The sequence below is a fragment of the Somniosus microcephalus genome, unplaced genomic scaffold (assembly GCF_052327205.1).
Source record: "Somniosus microcephalus isolate GS21.2 unplaced genomic scaffold, FLI_Smic_1.0 unresolved_chr2, whole genome shotgun sequence".
Classification (NCBI taxonomy): Eukaryota; Metazoa; Chordata; class Chondrichthyes; order Squaliformes; family Somniosidae; genus Somniosus; species Somniosus microcephalus.
Window position 1 is genome coordinate 65,636,934 of NW_028225180.1, and position 23,881 is coordinate 65,660,814.

Consider the following 23,881-nt stretch of genomic DNA (forward strand, 5'->3'; position numbering starts at 1 on the left):
TGGAAAGGGCCCAGAGACGCAGGGAGAGAGGGGCAGGCATGGCCAGACAGAGGAGGACCAACAGACGTCACCACACCAGACCTTACGCTGCCAGGGTTTTCCAACAGCAGTTTTCCTACAGGAACACGTCGGAGGAGCAGTGTATCAGAAGGCTGTGCTTTAGAAAGGAGGTGGTGAATGAGCTGTACCACCTGCTTCAGCCAGATCTGCAGCCTCAGATAAGGTGCAGGACATCTCTGTCAGTGGCTGGTATTTCATGTGGTGCTGAGAGAGGGAGAGAAAGAGAGTCAGCGAGCCTCAGCACTCACTCTCAGAGTGACAGAGAAGCAGGGCGGGGGCGAGAGCGAGCGGGCAGGGCCGACTGGGAGCAGGAGGGGCCGACTGGGAGCGGGGGTGGGCCGACTGGGAGTGGGAGGGGCCGACTGGGAGCGAGAGGGAGAGAGAGAGAGAAAGAGAATGACTGGGAGAGAGAGAGAGACTGGCAAAAAGATAGGCAAAAAGGAAAGGGAGGTGGGGTAGCATTACTGGTTAAAGAAGGGATTAATACAATTGTAATGAAGGATATTAGCTCTGATGATGTGGAATCTGTATGGGTAGAACTGAGAAATACTAAGGGGAAAAAAACATTAGTGGGAGTGGTATGTAGACCTCCAAACAGTAAGGCGGAGGTTGGGGATGGCATTAAAAGGGAAATTAAAGAAGCATGCAATAAGGGCACAGCAGTCATCATGGGTGACTTTAATCTACATATAGATTGGGCCAACCAAATTAGTAACAATACTGTGGAGGAGGAATTCCTGGAGTGTTTACGGGATGGTTTCCTGGACCAATATGTCGAGGAACCAACCAGAGAGCAGGCCATCTTAGACTGGGTATTATGTAACGACGAAGGATTAATTAGCAATGTTGTTGTACGAGGCCCCTTGGGTCTGAGCGATCATAATATGATCGAATTCTTCATTAAGATGGGGAATGAAGTAGTTGACTCAGAGACTAGGGTCCTCAATTTAAATAAAGGAAACTATGATGGTCTGAGGAGCGAGTTGGGTACGATTGATTGGGGAATGGCACTCAAAGGGTTGACGGTGGATGGGCAATGGCAAACATTCAAAGACCGAATGGATGAGCTCCAGAATTTGTTCATCCCAGTTTGGCATAAAAATAAAACAAAAAAGGTGACTCAACCGTGGCTAACAAGGGAAATTAGGGATAGCATAAGATCCAAGGAGACGACATATAAATTGGCCAGAAAAAGCAATAATCCTGAGGATTGGGAGCAGTTTAGTATTCAACAAAGGAGGACAAAGAGATTAATTAAGAAAGGGAAAATAGAATATGAGAGTAAGCTAGCGGCGAACATAAAAACTGACAGTAAAAGCTTTTATAGATATGTGAAGAGAAAAAGATTGGTGAAGTCAAGCGTAGGTCCATTACAGTCAGAATCAGGGGAATTTATAATGGGAAACAAAGAAATGGCGGACCAACTAAATTCATACTTTGGTTCGGTCTTCACAAAGGAGGACACAAATAACCTCCCAGAGATGCCGGGGAACATAGAGCCTGATGAAAGGGTGGAACTGAAAGAAATCAGTATTTGTAGGGAAATGGTGTTAGGAAAATTGATGGGACTAAAGGCCGATACATCCCCAGGGCCTGATAATCTACATCCCAGGGTACTTAAGGAAGTGGCCCTAGGAATAGTAGATGCATTGATGGTCATCTTCCAGAACTCGATAGATTCTGGAACAGTACCCATGGATTGGAGGGTGGCTAATGTTACCCCACTATTCAAAAAAGGTGGTCGAGAAAAAGCGGGGAATTATAGACCAGTAAGCCTGACATCGGTAGTGGGGAAAATGCTAGAATCTATTATAAAAGATGTAATAGCAGAGCACTTGGTAAGCAGTGACAGGATCGGACAAAGTCAACATTGATTTACAAAAGTTAAATCATGCTTGACTAATCTATTGCAATTTTTTGAGGATGTAACTGGTAAAATAGATAAGGGAGAACCAGCGGATGTGGTGTATTTGGACTTTCAGAAGGCTTTCGATAAGGTCCCACATAAGAGATTAGCTTGCTAAAATTAAGGCACATGGGATTGGGGGCAAGGTATTGACTTGGATAGAGAACTGGTTGGTGGACAGAAAGCAAAAAGTTGGAATAAACGGGTTGTTTTCCGAGTGGCAGGCAGTGACTAGTGGGGCACCGCAAGGATCGGTCCTAGGACCCCAGCTGTTCACAATATATATTAATGATCTGGATGAGGGAATTGGATGTAATATCTCTAAATTTGCAGATGACACAAAGCTGGGTGGGAGGGTAAGCTGTGAGGAGGATGTCGTGAAACTCCAGTATGATTTGGGCAGATTGGGTGATTGGGCAGAAACATGGCAAATGCACTACAATGTGGATAAATGTGAGGTTATCCACTTTGGTGGCAAAAACAGGAAGGCAGATTATTATTTGAATGGCAATAGATTGGAAGAAGGGGAAGTGCAAAGAGACCTGGGTGTTCTTGTGCACCAGTCGCTGAAGGAAAGCATGCAGGCGCAGCAGGCGGTTAAGAAGGCAAATGGTATGTTGGCCTTCGTAGCAAGAGGGTTCGAGTACAGGAACAAGGATGCCTTGCTACAGATGTACAGGGCCTTGGTGAGACCGCACCTTGAGTATTGTGTGCAGTTTTGGTCGCCTTACCTGAGGAAGGACGTTCTTGCCATGGAAGGAGTGCAGCGAAGATTCACCAGGCTGATACCTGGGATGGCAGGAATGACGTATGAGGAGAGATTGTGTCGATTGGGCTTATACTCACTGGAGTTTAGAAGATTGAGAGGGGATCTCACCGAAACCTATAAAATTCTGTAAGGCCTGGACAGACTAGATGCAGGAAGGATGTTTATGATGGCCGGGGAGTCCAGAACCAGTGGTCATAGTCTAAGGAGAAGGGGTAAGCCATTTAGGACTGAAATGAGGAGGAATTTCTTCACCCAGAGAGTGGTGAACCTGCGGAATTCTCTGCCACAGAGGGCGGTGGAGGCCAGTTCATTAAATATATTCAAAAATGAGTTGGATGTATTTCTTAAGGCTAAAGGGATCAAGGGATATGGGGAGATGCAGGGACAGGGTACTGAATTTGGATGATCAGCCATGATCACATTGAATGGCGGAGCAGGCTCGAAGGGCCAGATGGCCTACTCCTGCTCCTATCTTCTATGTTTCTATGAGAGAGCGGGAGGCTGGGGGCGAGAGGGCGCGAGGCTGGGGGCGAGACTGGGGGCGAGAGGGCGCGAGACTGGGGGCGAGAGAGCGCGAGACTGGGGGCGAGAGAGCGCGAGACTGGGGGCGAGAGAGCGCGAGACTGGGGGCGAGAGAGCGCGAGACTGGGGGCGAGAGAGCGCGAGACTGGGGGCGAGAGAGCGCGAGACTGGGGGCGAGAGAGCGCGACTGGGGACGAGAGAGAGAGACTGGGGGACGAGCGAGAGAGACTGGGGGACGAGCGAGAGACTGGGGGACGAGCGAGAGACTGGGGGACGAGAGAGAGAGACTGGGGGACGAGAGAGAGAGACTGGGGGACGAGAGAGAGAGACTGGGGGACGAGAGAGAGAGACTGGGGGACGAGAGAGAGAGACTGGGGGACGAGAGAGAGAGACTGGGGGACGAGAGAGAGAGACTGGGGGACGAGAGAGAGAGACTGGGGGACGAGAGAGAGAGACTGGGGGACGAGAGAGAGAGACTGGGGGATGAGAGAGAGAGACTGGGGGATGAGAGAGAGAGACTGGGGGATGAGAGAGAGAGACTGGGGGATGAGAGAGAGAGACTGGGGGATGAGAGAGAGAGACTGGGGGATGAGAGAGAGAGACTGGGGGATGAGAGAGAGAGACTGGGGGATGAGAGAGAGAGACTGGGGGATGAGAGAGAGAGACTGGGGGATGAGAGAGAGAGACTGGGGGATGAGAGAGAGAGACTGGGGGATGAGAGAGAGAGACTGGGGGATGAGAGAGAGAGACTGGGGGATGAGAGAGAGAGACTGGGGGATGAGAGAGAGAGACTGGGGGATGAGAGAGAGAGACTGGGGGATGAGAGAGAGAGACTGGGGGATGAGAGAGAGAGACTGGGGGATGAGAGAGAGAGACTGGGGGATGAGAGAGAGAGACTGGGGGATGAGAGAGAGAGACTGGGGGATGAGAGAGAGAGACTGGGGGATGAGAGAGAGAGACTGGGGGATGAGAGAGAGAGACTGGGGGATGAGAGAGAGAGACTGGGGGATGAGAGAGAGAGACTGGGGGATGAGAGAGAGAGACTGGGGGATGAGAGAGAGAGACTGGGGGATGAGAGAGAGAGACTGGGGGATGAGAGAGAGAGACTGGGGGATGAGAGAGAGAGACTGGGGGATGAGAGAGAGAGACTGGGGGATGAGAGAGAGAGACTGGGGGATATGAGAGAGAGACTGGGGGATGAGAGAGAGACTGGGGGATGAGAGAGAGACTGGGGGATGAGAGAGAGACTGGGGGATGTGAGAGCGACTGGGGGATGTGAGAGAGACTGAGTGATGAGAGAGAGACTGGGAGATGAGAGAGACTGGGGGATGAGAGAGAGAGGCTGGGGAATGAGAGAGAGACTGGGGGATGAGAGAGAGACTGGGGGATGAGAGAGAGACTGGGGGATGAGAGAGAGACTGGGGGATGAGAGAGAGAGACTGGGGGATGAGAGAGAGACTGGGGGATGAGAGAGAGAGACTGGGGGATGAGAGAGAGAGACTGGGGGATGAGAGAGAGAGACTGGGGGATGAGAGAGAGACTGGGGGATGAGAGAGAGACTGGGGGATGAGAGACTGGGGGATGAGAGAGAGACTGGGGGATGAGAGAGAGACTGGGGGATGAGTAAGAGAGACGGGGGGATGAGAGAGTGACTGGGGATGAGAGAGAGACTGGGGGATGAGAGAGAGGTGGGCGGGCTTAACACGGGCAATCAAGGGAATATAGCGTGGATTGGCCAGAAATCGATGGAGACGGGATATCGACCCGACAAGCAGCAGTCCCACCTCCAACGTGCCCCCATTGGCAAAATCACCCCCCTGGAGTCTGACATCTGCAGTGTTCCATTTCTGGTGTACCATCTACAATGTAACAATTGTATTGTCAAATCTGGAGTGAGACATCTGGAGTGTGACACCAGCTATGTACCATCTGAAGTGCAACATGTTGTGTACAACATCTGTAGTATGATATCAGGTGTGCGACATCAGGAGTATGACTAAAGGAGTGTGCCAACTGGAGCAGGCCCTCTGGAGTGTGAGGTCAGGAGGGTGACATCAGGAGTTTGACATCTGGAGTGTGATATCTGGAGTGCGACATCAGCTGTGTGATCTCTGGATTGTGAAATCTCAAGTGTAACATCAGGTGTGTGAGATCTGGTATGTGACATCCGGATTGGGAGATCAGGAGTGTGACACCTCGAGTGTGATATCAGTAGTGTGACATCTGGAGTGTGAAATCAGGAGTGTGACTTCTGGCGTGTGAAATTTCGAGTGTGTCATCACGAGTGTGACATCTGGTGTGTGACATCCGGATTGGGAGATCAGGAGTGTGATATCTCGAGTGTGACATCAGTAGTGTGACATCTGAAGTGTGAAATCGGGAGTGTGACTTATGGAGTGTGACATCTGCAGTGTTCCATCTGCAGTATGCCATCTGGTTTGTGAGATTCGGAGTGTGACATCATCATTGCGTCATGTGGAGTGTGACATCTGGATTGTGACATCTAGAGTGTGACATCAGGTGTGTGAGATCTGGAGTGTGACATCAGGAATGTGACTTGATGGGTGTGACATCTGGAGTGTGATATCAAGAGTGTGGCATCAGGAGTGCGACATATGCAGTGTGCCATCTGGAGTGTGGCATCAGGAGTGTGAAATCTACAGTGTGCCATCTGGTGTGTGACATCAGGGCTGTGACATCTGGAGTGTGACATCAGGAGTTTGACATCAGGTGTATGAATTCTGGAGTGTGATACCAGGAGTGCGATCTCATTCTTGTGACATGTTGCGTGTGACATCAGGATTGAGAAGTCATGATTTTGACACCTGGAATTTGACATCAGGACCGTGACGTCAGGGATGTACCATCTGGAGTGTGACATCTGGAATGTGACATCGGAGTGTGACTTCTGGTGTGTGACATCAGGAGTGTGACGTGCTGTGTGTAACATCTGGACGTGTGGCATGTTATGTGTTAATCCTGACTTTCTGATTTTGCACAGAGGTTTGCGGTGGCCAAGCAGTAATGCATCAATCATGTAAACTGAAGTGTGTGTTTTCGACCTCCGTCCAGGCCTGTGTTAATTATGAATATTTCCAGCAGTGTTTCCCGAGCAGCTCGTTACTTGTCCAGCCGTTCTATTTCTTACTGTCGCAGTTCTTGTGAGAATCTGTGTGTATATATTTGGACACGTTACTATTGAACAATTCTATGGGAATCACCATTCTTTGGTTCAAATTACAACTGAGGCTGACATATCATTGCACATCTTCCCTTCTTTGTCCCTATGATTCTCAGACCTGACTGGGACAAAAACCTTGTAAAGGGCAAGGAGGGGGAGAAATTCCGAATATGATTACAGGTCATAATCTGTATGATTCCAGCCCAAAAAGGAAGGGAACGGTGCTGGATCAAATTCTGGGGAATGAGTACGACAAGTGCAGAATGTTTCCTCGGGAGAACTTCTGGAAAAGAGTGATCACAATATCATTAGGCTTCCAGTAGACATGGAACGGGACAAGCAACAATCAAAGTTGAAGACTCTCATCTGGAAGAGGGCTAATTTCAGTGAGTTGAAAGTGGATCTTGCCCAGGTGGATTGGAAGCAAAGATTATCAGGTAATACAGTAATGGACAATGGGTGGAGTACACGGAGAAGATAGTTCAGGCACAGACTAAGGAGGAAAGGAAGGGCATCCAATGCTAGAGCTTCCTGGATGACTGAAGAAATTAAGACTAAAATTAGGCTGATGATAAATATCAGGTTCATAATACCATTGAGATTCAAGCAGAATACAGAACGTGCAGAGGAAAACTTAAAAGGAAAATAAAAGGTGCAAAGAGAGTGCATGAGAAAAGATTAGCTGGTAACATAAAAAGGAACACAAAAGTCTGTTATAAACATATGAAGATTTAAATGAACGTCAAAGGAAGGCCACACTTCTTGTAGAGGCAGATGGCATGGTTGAGTTACTAAATAAGCATTTTGCGTCTGATTTCACTAAATAGGAAGACGCTGCCAATGTCACGGTAAAAGAGGAGGGGTGGAGAAATTGGATGGACGGGTCTAGTGTGTGACGTATCAATCACACATTGTCAATAGCAAAATAATTATTGTGACGTAATCTGTGAGGAAGTTCCGGTGCATTCCGGGTAAAATTCCATTGTGACGTCAGAGGCCCAGCCACAGGGTCACGAGAATCAGCCGCCCGGCCCAACAGCGCTGCTTCTACAGGATATCCGGTGCTGACTGTTCCCCAATGGGGCACTGGGGAAATGCACAGACAGGAAGGGCCCAGGGTGGGGCTCAGTCTGGGCTGCAATGGGACACTGACAGTTGCACTCAGTATTCCTGGGTTTGGGGTAAACATTACCCAGGTTCTCGCTCAGTATCAGTGCCCAGTGACGCTGCTGGGAAATCAAACTATGTGGGTTCAGGGTGGGGACAGGGTCTGTTCAGCTGGGATGGGTCCCATTAATCAATAGGGATCAATACCCACTGTATGTGGTCACCCATGTAGAGTATCCTACTGAGGCTGGTTCCTGAGGATGATGCACCCGTGGAACCGGACGCCACCCTTTTATGCAGTGCATTCCCGAACACAACAATTAAATGGCTCTATTTTAATGGGGGAGCAGGAAAAGAAAGACCTGGGGTTTGACATACAGAAATCTTTGAAAGTGGCATGATAAGATGATAAGGCTGTTAAAAAATAGGGAATCCTTGACTTTATAATTAGAGACATATAATATAAAAGCAAATAATTTATGCTAAACCTTTATAAATCACTGGTTAGGCCTCAGTCCTGGGCACCACACTTTAGGAAGGATGTGAAGGCCTTGGAAAGGGTTCAGAGAAGATTTATTAGAATGGTAACACGGATGAGGGACTTCAGTTATGTGGAGACGCTACAGAAACTGGGATTATTCTCCTGAGAGAAGAGAAGGTTTGGGGGAGATCTAATAGAGGTGTTCACAATTCTGAGGAGTTTTCATTAAGTAAATAAGGAGAAACTGTTTCAACTGGCTGGTGGGTCGGTAACCAGAGAATATGTTCTGGAATGCATTACCTGAACGGATGCTGAAAGCAGATTCCTTATTAAATTTCAACAGGGAATTGGATATATAATTGGAATTTCAGGGCTATGAGGAACAAGCTGGCGAGTGGGAGTAGTTGCAGAGTTCTTTCAAAGAGCAGGACACAGACACGATGGGCCGAATGACCGCCTCTGTGCTGTGTGATTCTACGATTTAAATCAGAGGGGGTGGGGTTGTAAATAGAAGCTTTTTAAACTTAACTCGCATAAAAACAACATGAATCAGCCACTGGGAAGTGTAAAGGAAACTAGGTGTCAAATTATACTGCATTCGAACTTCTTATGTTGAGCAACATTTGAGTAGAACACGAAACAGCGAGATCCAGGCGCACATGCGCACTGAGACTTCCTGGCAGGCTCCCCTCAGAGCCTGTAGAGCGCAGAACAAGGCGCAGAGACCGGCCCAACCCCCGGGCACCAGTCTTGACTGGGGACGGGAGCCGCTCAGACGGGATCGGGGGTTGCTTCAGTATTTACAATGGATGAATTGGGTGAGTTACTAAGAATGTCTGAGTGTGGGCATGAAAAAGGTCGATGGAAAGGGTAGGAGAGCATGAAAATGATGGAGAGGCGAAAGAGATGTGGAGGTCAAAGGAGCGCCTTAGTTATTTGGACTCGGAGGCTAATGTTATATAAAAGTTAATATATGTCTGCATTAAGTGCAGAACTCTTCATAAAAATCTGTGGAGGTTTCTGTGTATTAGAATCATAGACTACTGTTGCAGATTCTTACAGCACAGAAGGAAGTCATTCGACCCATCGTGCCTTTGCAGGCTTTTTCATAGAGCTACGCAATTAAACCCACTCCCCTGCTCAGTAATATTTCCCTTTGCGTATATATATCCAATTTCCGTTTGAAAGTTACTATTGAATCTGCTTCCACCGCCTATTCAGGCAGTGCATTCCAGATCACAACAACTCGCTGTGTAAAAACAATCTCTACACCCCCTCCCCTTTTTTGACAATTATCTTAAATCTGTGACTTGTGGTTATCGACACATATTATTCTTAAAACGATTTCCTAACCATTCGTGTATCGATTAATACTTTACTTTACTTTACAGGTGCAAATAGGGGACCAAGTTTTATTTTGTTGTTTCAAAATATCAGTGAGAGGAAGAATCTTTAATTTGCAAGTATGGCACGCTGAAGTGCTTTAATATTACAAAGCGACCCTTCTAATTAATGTTGTTGTTAAGAAATGGCAGGGATATAAGTTAAAAGTAGGTCCCATTTCTCTCGTCACAGACACCGGTTCTCGGTAGAAACCAGACGGTGAGCAAAGTGGAAAAATGGAACCTAAGGCGGAAAATTAATCAAAACTAAAATTTTCAAAACTGCTAGAGACCCCATAATTCTCAAGTGGAGGTTCGGGCAAATTGAAATCCAATGCTACTTTAATCAAAACACAGCGGATTTGAATAAACGTTCTTGTGAAATAAAACTGAAGGGGTCTCAACATCTGTTTGCATGAGCTGATACAAAGTAAGAGCAAAATGCTGCAACTAGCAGAGACAGAAGCAAACGGTTTCCGTTTGTGGACAACTCATTTCCTCCAACTTTGGATCGATATGAGTAAGATATTTTTGCAGTTCGCACGCAGGCAGCAGTTGCTGTGCCTGATGGAACGTCTGATAAGGGACACGGGTCTTTGTAAATTTAACTTGTTAAATACCAGTCTGTATAGGAGTGTAGAAGTTAGAGGTTAGATTTCAAAATCCGGCTGCTTCACCTCCACAGGCAAAAGTACATATGCTCATTCGGAATCACTCACTGATATACAGGCGCATCCTTTATCTTTCCCTCATAGAATCATAGAAAGTTACAGCACGGAAGGAGGCCATTTCGGCCCATCGTGTCCGCGCCGGCCAACAAAGAGCTCTCCAGCCTAATCCCACTTCCTAGCTCTTGGTCCGTAGCCCTGCAGGTTAGAGCATCCCAAGTGCACATCCAAGTACTTTTTAAATGTGGTTAGGGTTCCTGCCTCTACCACCCTTTCAGGCAGTGAGTTCATGACCCCACAACCCTCTGGGTGAAGACATTTTCACTCAAATCCCCTCTAAACCTTCCCCCAATCTCCCCTCAGCCTCCTCTGTTCCAAGGAAAACAGACCCAGCCTATCCAGACTTTCCTCATAGCTAAGATTCTCTACTCCCGGCAACATCCTTGTAAATCTCCTGTGTACCCTCTTTAGTGCAATCACATCTTTCCTGTAATGTGGTGACCAGAACTGCACACAGTACTCTAGCTGAGGCCTGACTAGTGTTTTATACAGTTGAAGCATAACCCCTGCTCTTGTATTCTATGCCACGGCTAATAAAGACAAGCATTCCGTATGCCTTCTTAACCACCTTATCTGCTTGGCCTGCTACCTTCAGGGATCTGTGGACATGCCCTCTAAGGTCCCATTGTTCCTCTACACTACTCAGTGTCCTACCATTTAATGTGTCCTACCATTCTCTCGCTCTGTCTCTCTCTTTCACACACGCAAAGGAGATCTTTAAATATCGCAGACTGATTCATTTAGAACACCAGAGTCGGAAGGTGCTCTATCGGATCGTAACACCTTGTACTCGGTACTACAAAATAATTAGGTCCTAAGACAATAGAATATCTTTCTACTTTAAAGGGCACAGATTGCAAACACACCTTGCTTAACAGTGGGCTTTTATTTTATTGTGGCCTTGTCTTCCAATCATAGAATTATAGAAATTTACCACACAGACAGAGGCCATTCAGCCCATCGTGAGTGTGCCGGCTGAAAAAAGAGCTATCCAACCTAATCCCACTTTCCAGCTCTTGGTCTGTAGCCTTGTAGGTTACAGCACTTCAAGTGCACATGCAAGTACTTTTTAAAGGTGCTGAGAGTTTCTGTCTCTACCACCCTTTCAGGCAGTGTGTTCCAGACCCCCACCACCCTCTGTGTATAAAAAGTCTCATCTACACCCCTCTAATCATTTTGCCGATTACTTTAGATCTATGCCCCATGGTTATTGACCTCTCTGCTAAGGAAAGTAGGTCCTTACTATCCACTCTATCTAGATCCCTCACAACTGTATGCACCTCAATTAAGTCACCCCTCAGCCTCCTCCTAACCAACCTTTCATCATAGTTAAAATACTTCTGTCCTGGCAACATCATCGCAAATGTCCTCTGTAACCCTCTCTGGTGCAGTTACATCTTTCATGTAATGTGGTGACCTGAACTGTACACAATACTCTAGCTGTGGCCTAACTAACGTTTTATGCACTTCAAGCGTAACCTGCCTGCTCTTATAGTCTATTCCTCGACTAATAAAGGAAAGTATCCCATATGCCTTCTTAACCACCTTATCTGCCTGTCCTGTTACATTCAGGGATCTGTGGACATGAACTCAAAGGTCTGTTCCTCTGTGCTTCTCGGTATCCTACCATTTGTCATGTATTCTCTTGCCTAGCTAGCCCTCCCCAAATGCATTACCTCACACTTCTCCGAATTGAATTCCATTTGCCACTATTCTGCCCACCTGACCAGTCCACTGATGCCTTCTCACTATCAACCACACAGCGAAGATTTGTATCTTTTGCAAACTTTTTAATCATGCCCCCTACTTTGAAGTCTAAGTCATTGCTATATACCAAAAAACGCAAGGGAGCTAGTACTGAGCCCTTCCGTACTCCACTGGAAACAACCTTCCAGTCACAAAAAAACCCGTCGACCATTACACTTTGCTCTCAGCCACTGAGCCAATTTTGGCTCCAACTTGCCACTTTCCCTTGACTTTTACTTTTCTGACCAGTTTGCCATTGTGGACCTTTTCAAAAGCCTTGATAAAATCCACATCGGCTACCAAAACGCACTACCCTCATCGACCTTCCTTGTTAATTCTTCAATAAATTCAATAACGTTAGTCAGGCACGGCCTTCCCTTCAAAAATCCATGCTGAATTTCCTTGATTAATCCGTGGCTTTCTAACTGACTTATGAAAATGGCCTCTTGGTTTCCATGCAAGATGAATCACTTGGTTAGCAGAAGTTGGTTAGCAGAAGTTGGAAGAACACTTGGTTAGCAGAAGTTGGAAAAATACTTGGTTAGCAGAAGTTGGAAGAAAATTTCATTTAAGCAAAATTCACTTGCATAATCTTCAACATACAGAACAATATAAAAATAAAGTGGTGATTTGAAATTTTGCATGTTGTAACAAATCGGACGGGTTGCACCTCAACAGGCTGGGGACCAATATCCTTGCAGGTAGGTTTACTCGTGCTGTTTGGCAGGGTTTAAACTAACTCGGCAGGAGTATGTGAACCAGAGGTTTGATTCAGAATGAAGAGAAGCAAAGCTGGAAAAGGAAGGCAGAACATTAGCAAGTGAGTTTGTAAATCAGAGGAAACAAAGGCTAGAAAATGGACAACAAAGTGGTTTGGCAGTGCTTAATGGTACAAACTTCAATGCAAGGAGTCGTGTGAATAAGGCAGATGAGCTGAGGGCACAGATAGACAAATGGAAATATGACACCACAGATATTACTGAAACATGGCTGAAAGAAGGGCAGGAATGACAGCTTAACATTCCTGGTTACAGAGTTTTCCGACGAGATAGAGAGGGGGATAAAAAATGGTGTCGTAATATTGGTTAAATAAACAATTACAGCGGTGAGGATTGAGTATTTGTTAGAAGGATCATAAAATGAGGCCATATAGGTTGAACTGAAGAACACAAAGGGGCTGTCACACGGCTGGGAGTGTACATAAGAACATAAGAAATAGGAGCAGGAGTAGGCCATTAGACCCTTCGAGACTGCTCTGCCATTCAATGAGATGATGGCTGATCTTCTGCCTCGACTCCATTCACCGGCACTATCGCCATATCCCTTGATGCCCTTACTAGTCAGAAATCTATCAACTTCTGTTTTGAATTTACCCAATGACTGAGCCTCCACAGCCCTCTGGAGTAGAGAATTCCAAAGATTCACCACCCTCTGTGTGAAGAAATTTATTTTCATCTCAGTCCTGAATGGCCTACCCTTTATCCTGAGGCTGTGGCCCATGGTTCTAGACTCCCCAGCCAATGGAAACATTCTCCCAGCATCCACCCTATAAAGCCCTGTACTAATCTTCAATGAGATCACCTTACATTCTTCTGAATTCAAGAGAATGCAGGCCTAGTTTACTCAATCTCTTCAAATACGACAGTCCCACCATCCCAGGAATCAATCTCGTGAACCTTTGTTGTACTCCCTCTATGGCAAGTATATCCTCCCTTAAGTAAGGAGACCAAAATTGTACATAGTACTCCAGGTGCAGTCTCATCAAGACCCTATATAATTGGTGCAAGACTTCTTTACTCCTTTACTCAAATCATCTTGTAATTAGGCCAACATACCACTTGCCGTCCTAATGGCTTGCTGCATCTGCACATTCACTTTCAGTGACTCATGTTCAAGGACAACCAGGTCCTTTTGAGCATCTGCATTCCCCAATCTTTCACCATTTAGGAAATACTCTGCCTTTCTTTTTTCTACCAAAATAGAAAACATTTATCCATATTATATTCCATTTACCATGTTATCTCCCACTCACTGAGCCTGTCAAGATCCCCTTGAAGACTCTTCACATCCTCTTCACCACTGACAATGCCACCTAGCTTTGTATCATCAGCAAATTTGGAAATGTTACATTTAGTCCCCTCATCCAAATCACTGATATAGATTGTGAATAGCTGGGGCCCAAGCACTAATCCTTGCAGTACCCCACCAGTCACAGCCTGCCATAGACCCTTTATCTCTACTCTTCGTTTTCTGTCTGTTAACCAATTCTCAATCCATGTTAGTATATTATCCCCAATTCCATGTGCCCTAATTTTGTTCACCAACCTCTTGTGTGGGACCTTATCAAAGGCCTTTTGAAAATCCAAATACCCTTTGTCTACTCCACTAGCTATATGCTCAATGAACTCCAATAGGTTTGTCAAACAGCATTTCCCTTTCATAAGTCCATGTTGACTCTGCCCAATCTTACTATTAGTTTCTAAGTGCCCAGTTATTGCATCCTTTACAATAGATTTCAGCATTTTCCCAACTACTGATGTGAGGCTAACAGGTCTGTAGTTCCCCATTTTCTCTCTCCCTCATTTCTTAAATAGCGGGGTTATATTTGCTATTCTCCAATCTGCAGGAACTGTTCCAGAATCTGTAGAATTTTGGAAGATGACAACCAATGCGTCCACTATCTCAATGGCCACCTCTTTCAAAACCCTAGGATGTAGGTGATCCGGTCCTTGGGATTGATCGACTTTTAGTCACATTAATTTTGCTAGGACTGTTTTTTAACTAATAATAATCTCTTTAAGTTCCTCATTCTCGCCACACCCTTGGTTTTCTCGGATTTCTGGGAATTTATTTTGTGTCTTTCTCTGGGAAGAGAAAAACAAAGTATTTATTTAATTTCCCTGCCATTTCCTCATCCCCCATTAGAAATTCGCTTCTACTATAGACCCCCAAATATTCAGAGGGAGATAAAAGAACAAATAAAACGGCAAATTTCTGAGAAGTGCAAAAACAATAGGGCAGTAATAGTAGGGGATTTCAACTACCCTAATATTAACTGGGATAGAATCACTGTAAAAGGTATAGAGGGTGCATAATTCTGAAAATGCATTCGGCCGAAATTTTTTTAGCGTAATCTATCTTTGTCGTTTTCCATAACTGCACTAACTCTAACTGAATTAAGATCACTACCACCAACGTTTTCTCCCAATGATACCCCGACCACCTGCCCAGCTTTATTCTCTAAATCCAAATCCAGAACAGTCTCTTGTTGGGCTTGCTACATACTGGCTATGTTTCAGTAATAGCTGTGATATCATACTTCCTCGTGTCCATCTGGTTAGCAGAAGTTGGAAGAAACTTTCATTTTCAGCACAATTCACTTGCATAATCTTCAAAATACAGAGCATTAAAAAAATAAAGTGGTTATTTAAAATTTTGCATTTTGTAACAAACCGATCAGGTTACACCTCAACAGGAATGGGACCAATATCCTCGCGGGGAGATTTGTTCGTGCTGTTGGGTAGGGTTTAAACTAGCTTGGCAGGAGTATGGGAAACTGAGCTTAGATTCAGAAGGGAGAGAAGCGAAGCTGGAAAAGGAAGGCAGAAAATTAGTAAGTGAGTTTGGAAATCAGAGGAAACCAAGGCTAGAAAATAGACAACAAGATGGTTTGGCAGTGCTTAATGATATATACTTCAAGGCAAGGAGTCCAGCGAATAAGGCAGATGAGCTGAGGGCACAGATAGACAAGTCGAAGTATGATACCACATATATTACTGAAACATGGCTGAAAGAAGGGCAGGAATGGCAGCTCAGCATTCCTGGTTACAGAGTTTATAGACGAGATAGAGAGGGATATAACAAGGAGGGTGTCACAATATTGGTTAAATAAACAATTACAGCTGTGAGGAGGGAATATTTGGTAGAAGGATCATAAAATGAGGCCATATGGGTTGAACTGAAGAATACAAAGGGGCAATCACAATGCTGGGAGTATACTATAGACCCCCAAATATTCAGAGGGAGACAGAAGAACAAATATGCTGGCAAATTTCTGAGATGTGCAAAGACAATAGGGCAGTGATAGTAGGGGATCACAACTACCCTGATATTAACTGGGATAGAATCACTGTAAAAGGCATAGAGGGGGCAGAATTTTTAAAAGGTATTCAGCAGAGCTTTTTTTCAGCGTCCTTTTCGATAATTACGCTAAATCTAATTGAATTATGATCACTACCACCAAAATGCTCTCCCAATGATACCCCTTTCACCTGCCCAGCTTCATTCCCTAAAACCAAATCCAGAACAGTCTCTTCTTGGGCTTGCTATATACTGGCTATGTTTCAGTAACATAAGGTCAGAAATGGAGATGTTCGCTGATAACTGCACAGTGTTCAGTGACATTCACAACTCCTCCGATGATGAAGCAGCCCATGCCCGGATGCAACAAGACCTGGACAACGTTTAGGCTTGGGCTGATAAGTGGCAGGTAATATTCACGCCACAGAAGTGTTAGGCAATGACTATCTCCAACAAGCGAGAGACTAACCACCACCCCATGATAATCAACGGTATTACCATCGCCAAATCACCCACCATCTACACCCTGGGGGTCACCATTGACCAGAAACTTAACTGGACCAAACACATAAATACTGTGGCAACAAGAGCAGGTCAGAGGCTGGGTATTCTGTGGCGAGTGTCTCACCTCCTGACTCCCCAAAGCATTTCCACCATCTACAAGGCACAAGTAAAGAGTGTGATGGAATACTCTCCACTTGCCTGGATGAGTGCTGCTCCAAAACACTGAAGAGGCTCGACACCATCCAGGACAATGCAGCTCGCTTGATTGGCACCCCATCCACCACCTTTAACATTCACTCCCTCCACCACCAGCATTCCGTGACTGCAGTGCATTCCATCTACAAGATGCACTGCAGCAACTCGCCAAGGCTTCATTGCCAGCATCTCCGAAACCCGCAAACTCTTCCACCTAGAAGGACAAGGGCGGCGGGTGCATGGAAACACCACCACCTCCAAGTTTCCCTCTAAGTCACACACCATCCTGACTTAGAAGTATATCGCTGAACCTTCATCGTCTCTCGGTCAAAATCCTGGAACTCCCTCCCTCACAGCACTTTGGGTGTACCTTCACCACACGAACTGCAGCAGTTCAAGGTGGCTCACCACCACCTTCTCAAAGGCAACTAGGGATGGGCAATAACAGCTGGCCTTGCCAGCGACGCCCACATCCCATGAGCGAATAAAGAAATAGCTGTGATGTCATACTTCCACGTCTCTATCTTTGCCCTCAGCTCATCTGCTTTATTCACTAGACTCCTTGCATTGAACATAAGAAAATAAGAACATAAGAAATAGGAGCAGGAGTAGGCCATTTGGGCCTTAGAGCCTGCTCCGCCATTCAATAAGATCATGGCTGACCTTCTACCTCATCGCCACTTTCCTTAACTATTCCCATATCCCTTGATTCCCTTAATTTTCAAAATTCTATCGATCTCTATCTTGACTATACTCAACGACTAAGCCTCCACAGGGGTGGAGAATTGCAAAGATTCCCCACACTCTGAGTAAAGGAATTTCTCCTCATCTCAATCCTAAATGGCCGACCCCTTATTCTGAGGCTGTGACCCCTGGTTCTAGACTCACCAGCCAGGGGAAACATCCTCCCTGCATCTACCCTGTCAAGCCCTGTAAGAATTTTGTATATTTCAATGAGATCACCTCTCATTCTTCTAGTCTCTAGGGAATATAGGCCTAGTCTACTCAAACTGTCCTCATAGGAAAATCTCCCCATCCCAGGAACCAATCTGTTGAACCTTCGTTTCACTCCCTCTTTGGCAAATGTATCCTTCCTTAGATAAGGAGACCAAAACTGTACACAATTCTCCAGGTGTGGTCTCACCAGGGCCCTATATAATTGTAGTAAGACGTATTTACTCTTCCACTCAAATCCTCTTGTAATAAAGGCCAACATATCATTTGCTTTCCTCATTGCTTGCTGTACCTGCATGTTCACTTTCAGTGATTCGTGAATAAGGACACCCAAATCCCTCTGATCATCAACATTTCCCCATCTCTGACCATTTACAAAATACTCTGCTTTTATTTTTTTCCTACCAAAGTGGAAAACTTTACATTTCTCCGCATTGTATTCCATTATATACCATTACGCACTGCCAAACCCCTTTGTTTGCTCTGACTTCCAAACTCACTCACTACAGTTCTGCCTTCCTTTTCCAGCTTTGCTTCTCTCCCTTCTGAATCCATGCTGAAGTTCTCATCCACCTGCCAAGCTGATTTAAACCCTCCCCAGCAGCACTAGCAATCCGCATCACACCCCCCTCCCCAATTCCTTAGAAGAGAATGAGGAGGAGGATGAACAGGAGAGAGGGCGGTGGCAGCAATACAATCGGCCTTCTGGACGGGCTGCCCATGACTGGCTCATCAGACTCCAATTCAAATGAATGAAACCTCAGATCCCTATAGCTCACCACATCCCCATCATACCATCCCTGTCGCATTCTATAATAGTTTCCTCTTGGGCACAAAGGCGAAATGAGAGAGACCACAAAATATTCCAAACACACTTAATAATTGTATCTATAAACATATCATGCATAACACATGAATTCCAATAACTAATGACCCTTGTACCTGACATAATTGAAAGCTGTCATTGTGTGCAAGGTTTGAGATGTGGGTGTTAGCTTTGCTAGGCAGAGACTGTTGCTGAGTGAGTGCTGGGGTGGGGTGCATTGAGCAGTGTGTCAAGCTTGTGGTACAGATGGTGGTGGACAGCATTTCACTCACCCTGACCAAACGTGTGAGCTTGTTAAAACTTACCCCTGCACTGTGTGTGGGTCCTGGGGACCTCAGTGCTGCCCGTGACGTGGTGCTGCCACCTCCTTCCACATAGTCTGGCAGACTTTTGGCGAGGGCCTCCAGCCAGTTTTTGGGTACAGGACTCCACCGCTAAAACCAATCCCTCCAAAGCTTCCTCGAAAAACCTCCGGGATCTCTCCCTGGGCCAGAGACCTGCCATCAGGATTTGTAAATGAGTGTTCCTTCATTTTGTCCTTCTTCTTATGATTGTGGAGGCAGTAGCACACCCAACAATGTCAATGAGGTGCTGCAGCATCAGTGAACCTCCCCTTTAAGTAGAGAAACAAAGTCTGTGACAATCATTGCACACATTTAGACTGCCCTGTTATTGGTCCATCATTTCATTGTTATGCCAACGAGCTTGAGTTTTAGATGAGAATCATAACTGCAATAATTTTACTGAGGAGTGAGGACGAATTTTATGTGCAGCATGGCTGATTTTCAACTGGCGCTACATACCAATTTTAGTCTAAACAATGGTGGTGGTAATAAATTTCTAGCTCTACGTGTCTATTTCATCACTCACATTCTTTCTGTGTAACCCTTCATCAAAACGTTAAATTAAATAAATAAATGAACGACCATTCAAATAATATCAGAACAGAGGAGGGGGAGAAAAATGAACGGCACACGAGAATGACCTGTAATATGATTAAAAGAAAATCAGGAGAAAGTTAGCCTTCTGAGATTATCTCTACAACAGAGGATGGGAAGAAACATAATAAACTAAATTAAAGAGCAAAGATGGAGACAGATTGTGTCCATGCATACATAGGGAAAGGAGAAGGCCTTTCAGCGCCTCAGGCCTGTTAGGAACATAGGAACACGAGGAGGCCCTTTAGCCCCTCGAACCTATAAGGAACATAGGGACAGGAGTAGGTCATTCTGCCCCTCCAGTTCAACTTTTTAATTAGAGCATGGCTGAGATAATGAGGGGTGAAGGAAGGCCTGAACAAAATGAAGAGAAGCTTGTAAAATGGCGTTCAGATTCACTTTCTATACCAATTAATGATATCTGTGATTTCTCTTGACAGCTTGATTTAAAAAAAGGCTTCCTTCCACGCCTGACGTAATTGCCAGCAACTATGAGTGGTAGATTGAGAGCGAAAATCTCATTGTCTGACCAAGACAGCACAATATCAATATCACCCGCAACTGCATGAAGCAGCACTTCAATATCACACCCCAGTCAAATCTCAGAAATGTGCTTTTATAGATTAAGCATTTTAGCGCCCCAAAAATGTCAGTGCCCATGTGTCGTAAATTCAGTGGTTGCACCACAAGCAGGAGGAGGGGTGCTGCTGGAAGCACTCCCCCTCATAATAATCCCCCCGTATAAATGACCCGGATATTGAAATACAAAGTAGAATTTCTAAATTTGCCGATGACACGAAACTTGGGGGTGTGACAAACAGAATGGGTGATAGCAATCGACTGCAACAGGACATAGAAAGGCTAGCAGAATGGGCAGACAAGTGGCAGACGGAACTTAATACAGAAAAGTGTGAGGTGATGCATTTTGGCAGAAGGAACAGGGAGAGGAAATATGCACTTAATGGCACAGTTTCAAAGAGTGTGCAAGGACAGAGGGACGTGTGAGTTAATATGAATCGGTCCCTGAAGGTGGCAGGCAATATTGAGAGAGTGGTTAGCAAAGCATACAGGACCTTGGCTTCATAAATAGAGGAATTGTGTACAAAAGTAGAGAAGTTATGCTGAACCTTTATAAAGAGCTGGTTAGGTCACAACTGGAGAATTGTGTCCAGTTCTGGTCACCACACTTTAGGAAGGATGGGAAGGCCCTTGAGAGGGTGCAGAGGAGATTTACCAGAAAGGTTCCGGGGATGGGGGATCTTAATTACAAGGACAGGTTAGAGAAGCTGGATTTGTTTTCATTAGAGCAAAAGAAGTTATGGGGTTTTTGATAGAGGTGTACAAGATTATGATGGTTTTGGATAGGCTAGACAGGGTAAGGTTTTGGGCAAGAGATACAGGAGGGACGTGAGGAAAAACTTTTTTACACAGCGAGTGGTGATGACCTGGAATTCGCTGCCGACGGAAGTCGTGGAAGCAGAGACACTCAATGTTTTCAAAGGGAGACTGGACAGGCACGTGAGGAAATAAACTTGCAGGGCTACAGGGATAGAGCGGGGGAATGGGACAGACTGTATTGCTCTACAGAGTGCTGGCACAGACTCGATGGGCCTAATGGCCTCCTTTTGTATCGTTATGACTCCATGACTCCTTCTTGCGGCGCTACAAGTGAATATTGCAGTTCTATGTGCAACAGCGGCACGCGCATCGGCACATAGCACTGTTGTATTACAGGCCTCTCTCCCCTAATTAAAGGGGAGGGGCCTAGCACTGCACCCACCGGGGCGTGCTGGATCATTGGGGAGTGGAGTGCCTGGAAAGCAGCCTACCACTCAAGAGGAGTGCTGGGCTGAGCGATCGCGGCGGGCATCCTGCATAAAAAAGGGGATGGTGGCAGGTGTTGGCAGGTGGACAAATATAAATGGCCAACCAATACCTGCCCTTTAACTAGCGCTGCTGTGGCTGCAAAAATGCCACCCTGACCCTGTCGGCCATATAGTCCGATGATAGGGCAGGTGGCAGAACTGACGTTTGCGGCTGGGGCACAAGCGGGGTGCCGCGGTAGGTGATGGTGTCATCACCAAATGCGCAGTGCCGCAGCGCGCTACTGGCTACCACCACCACCAACCTCCTGCTGAATTTCACGGCAGGCGTTAGTGGTGCCGTGCCCGGGCGCTAGGGAGTTTGCTCCTATTAGCGCCCCCGGGGGCTTTAACAGAAGGTGCAAAGCAACCCAATTTTGCCCTCATGTTATGATTCTTTTTTGTCTTACTACGTGAGTGTACTGGTCAACCTGAAGCGACAGTCGGTCTAACATCCATATTGGCTTTCAGATATATTGCTGGCTGAACTTGAGAAAACGTCGGGGAGTGATTGTGGAGGTAACCAGGATCACTCAGCTCTATCTGATTATGACCTCCCGTCAGCATTTGCAACAAAAGAGCCAGTAAATACTAAAGAGTTGAATCCACCGGCCTCTGGTGGTGGTCATGCGGCATCATCCCCGGCATCAGCACAAGTAAGAAGCATCTTATCGTTATTTTAACAAAATTATTACACGGAATAGAGAGGATTGTTTTTTAGTAAGAAATTCGGCTACGTTGTACGACATTTTAGAATTGTTTTGACATAAACTAGACTTGGTAGAATGTTTGTCCCGCTCCCATACAAATTCTCACAATCCTGTGGATGTTGTCACTACATTCTTTGCTTCGAAACAATAACGATGATAGATTCCATTTACTTAGCGCCTTTCAAGTTTCAAGTCCCTTCAGAAAGATATGAATAGGCAAAAATAAATGATTGCTTTTGACCAGAAATTAATTGCTTCCATCGGTACAGAGAAATACCATAGAGAAAGAAGTTCAGGGAAACACCATCGCAACCAAATCCCCCTCCAAGACAAGCATCTTTTTTCTCTTTACCTGTCCTATTACTATCTCGTTTCATTTTGAATATCTCTTAATGTCTCGTCATCTCCCAGGCCTTCCCTTTTGTTCTTTCATCCCCTTCCCCATTTCCCAGCCCCCAAACTGGCCTTTTAATCTGTTTCATTTCCTGCCTTTTTTTTCTCAGTTCTGAAGAAGGATTCTCTCTCCACGGATGTTGCCTGGCCTGCTGAGTTTTCCAGCGTTTTCTGTTGTTATTTCAAGCAACGCCCTGACCTGAATCAACGGCGCTATTTATTCATCATAGTTGGGTGCATATCCTAGCATTCCCTATCTAAAACAATCTTGGAAGCACCATGAACACAAGGAACGCAGCAATTGGAGAAAGGCCACGACCATCTTTTCAAGGCATTTAAGGGTTGCAAAATCTATCTCATGGGACTTTTTGAAGTGTAGGAAGTTCTGCTGGTGCCCTGTATAACACAAGTCAGCCAAACAACGCCACCAAAACACCTCAGCTGCTCACTTATCACGTTGCACTTTGTAAGTACTTGCCTTGCCCACATCAGTTGCTTTGATTTCCTAAAAATCAACAGTGGAAACATTTGCAAAGTAAATTATTGCCGTTGAATTGGTTTAGGACACTCTAGGGAATGGCGCCACATAAACGTGCAATTTTTTATTTAATGGGGAAGTTTAAGGGGAAGTTGGATACATATTTGAAGCAGAGGATCATGGGGAGAATGCAGACAGTGACATTAGGTTTGGATTTTTCCAGCAATCAACCGGCTGAATGATCTCCCTCTGTGCGATCAACTTCAATAGCTCTGTGCCAAAACTTACGGATATTTCTTTCTTTCTTTCTTTCGTTCGCTCTTTCTGTCTTTCATTCTTTCTTCCTTTCTTTCTGTCCTCCCTTCCTATCATATATTGTTGTACGTCTCCATAATGTCATCAGAAAAGGCAACAGCGAATCCATGAGCTATTGTGATTTAATACATCTAAATTAGTTTTGTAAGTTCTTGGCCTAAAAATTCATCTCGGGCTGTGGCGATCAGTATTGGATCGGCCGCTTATTATATGCAATGCCTGATATTCAGTTCCATGTGTCCGATCCGATACCGCCCATTTTGCGCCACTGCCCAAGACGAATTTCTAGGCCTTTGTTTACTCTATGCTTCGCTGGTCTGCGTAAAAGGTGCATGTTTGGTGTTAGCCTTGGCCTGGTGATGGTGTTCTCTTTTCTGAGCCAGAAATTTGTGGGTTCAAGAGTCATTCCAGAGAGATGAGCCCATAATCTTGGATGACTTTCCAGTGCAGTACTGAGGGAGTGCTGCACTGTCCAAAGTGCTATCTTTCCGATGTGATATTAAACAGAGGTCTCTCAGGTGGATGTTGAAAGATTCCACAGCACTATTCGAGGAGGAGCTGAAGGAGTTGTCCAGTGTCCCAGCCATCATTTAACTCTCAACCAAAATCTCTAAAATAATGGCCCAGAATTTCAGGTCGGGGGCTTCCTGCGGGTGCAAGCCCCCGACCTGCACTTACCTTGCGCGCCGGCCATTGAGCTGTAGGGCCCCATGGAATTCCGATCCACTGCCTGGTCCAGCTGCC

The 23,881-nt window shown here is 45.7% G+C and overlaps 1 protein-coding gene across 1 annotated transcript in view; it reads left to right on the forward strand.

Moving 5' to 3' along the window:
- Window positions 1–8,707: 8,707 nt before the first annotated feature.
- LOC147092758 (leupaxin-like) overlaps window positions 8,708–23,881 on the forward strand; it is a 54,307-nt gene continuing 39,133 nt past the window's right edge. Inside the window, exons 1-2 of the mRNA XM_085976005.1 lie at window positions 8,708–8,844; window positions 21,713–21,897. Of these exons, the coding sequence (XP_085832131.1) occupies window positions 8,832–8,844; window positions 21,713–21,897 (198 nt within the window). The 5' untranslated portion in view covers window positions 8,708–8,831. The remainder of the gene's footprint in view (window positions 8,845–21,712; window positions 21,898–23,881) is intronic.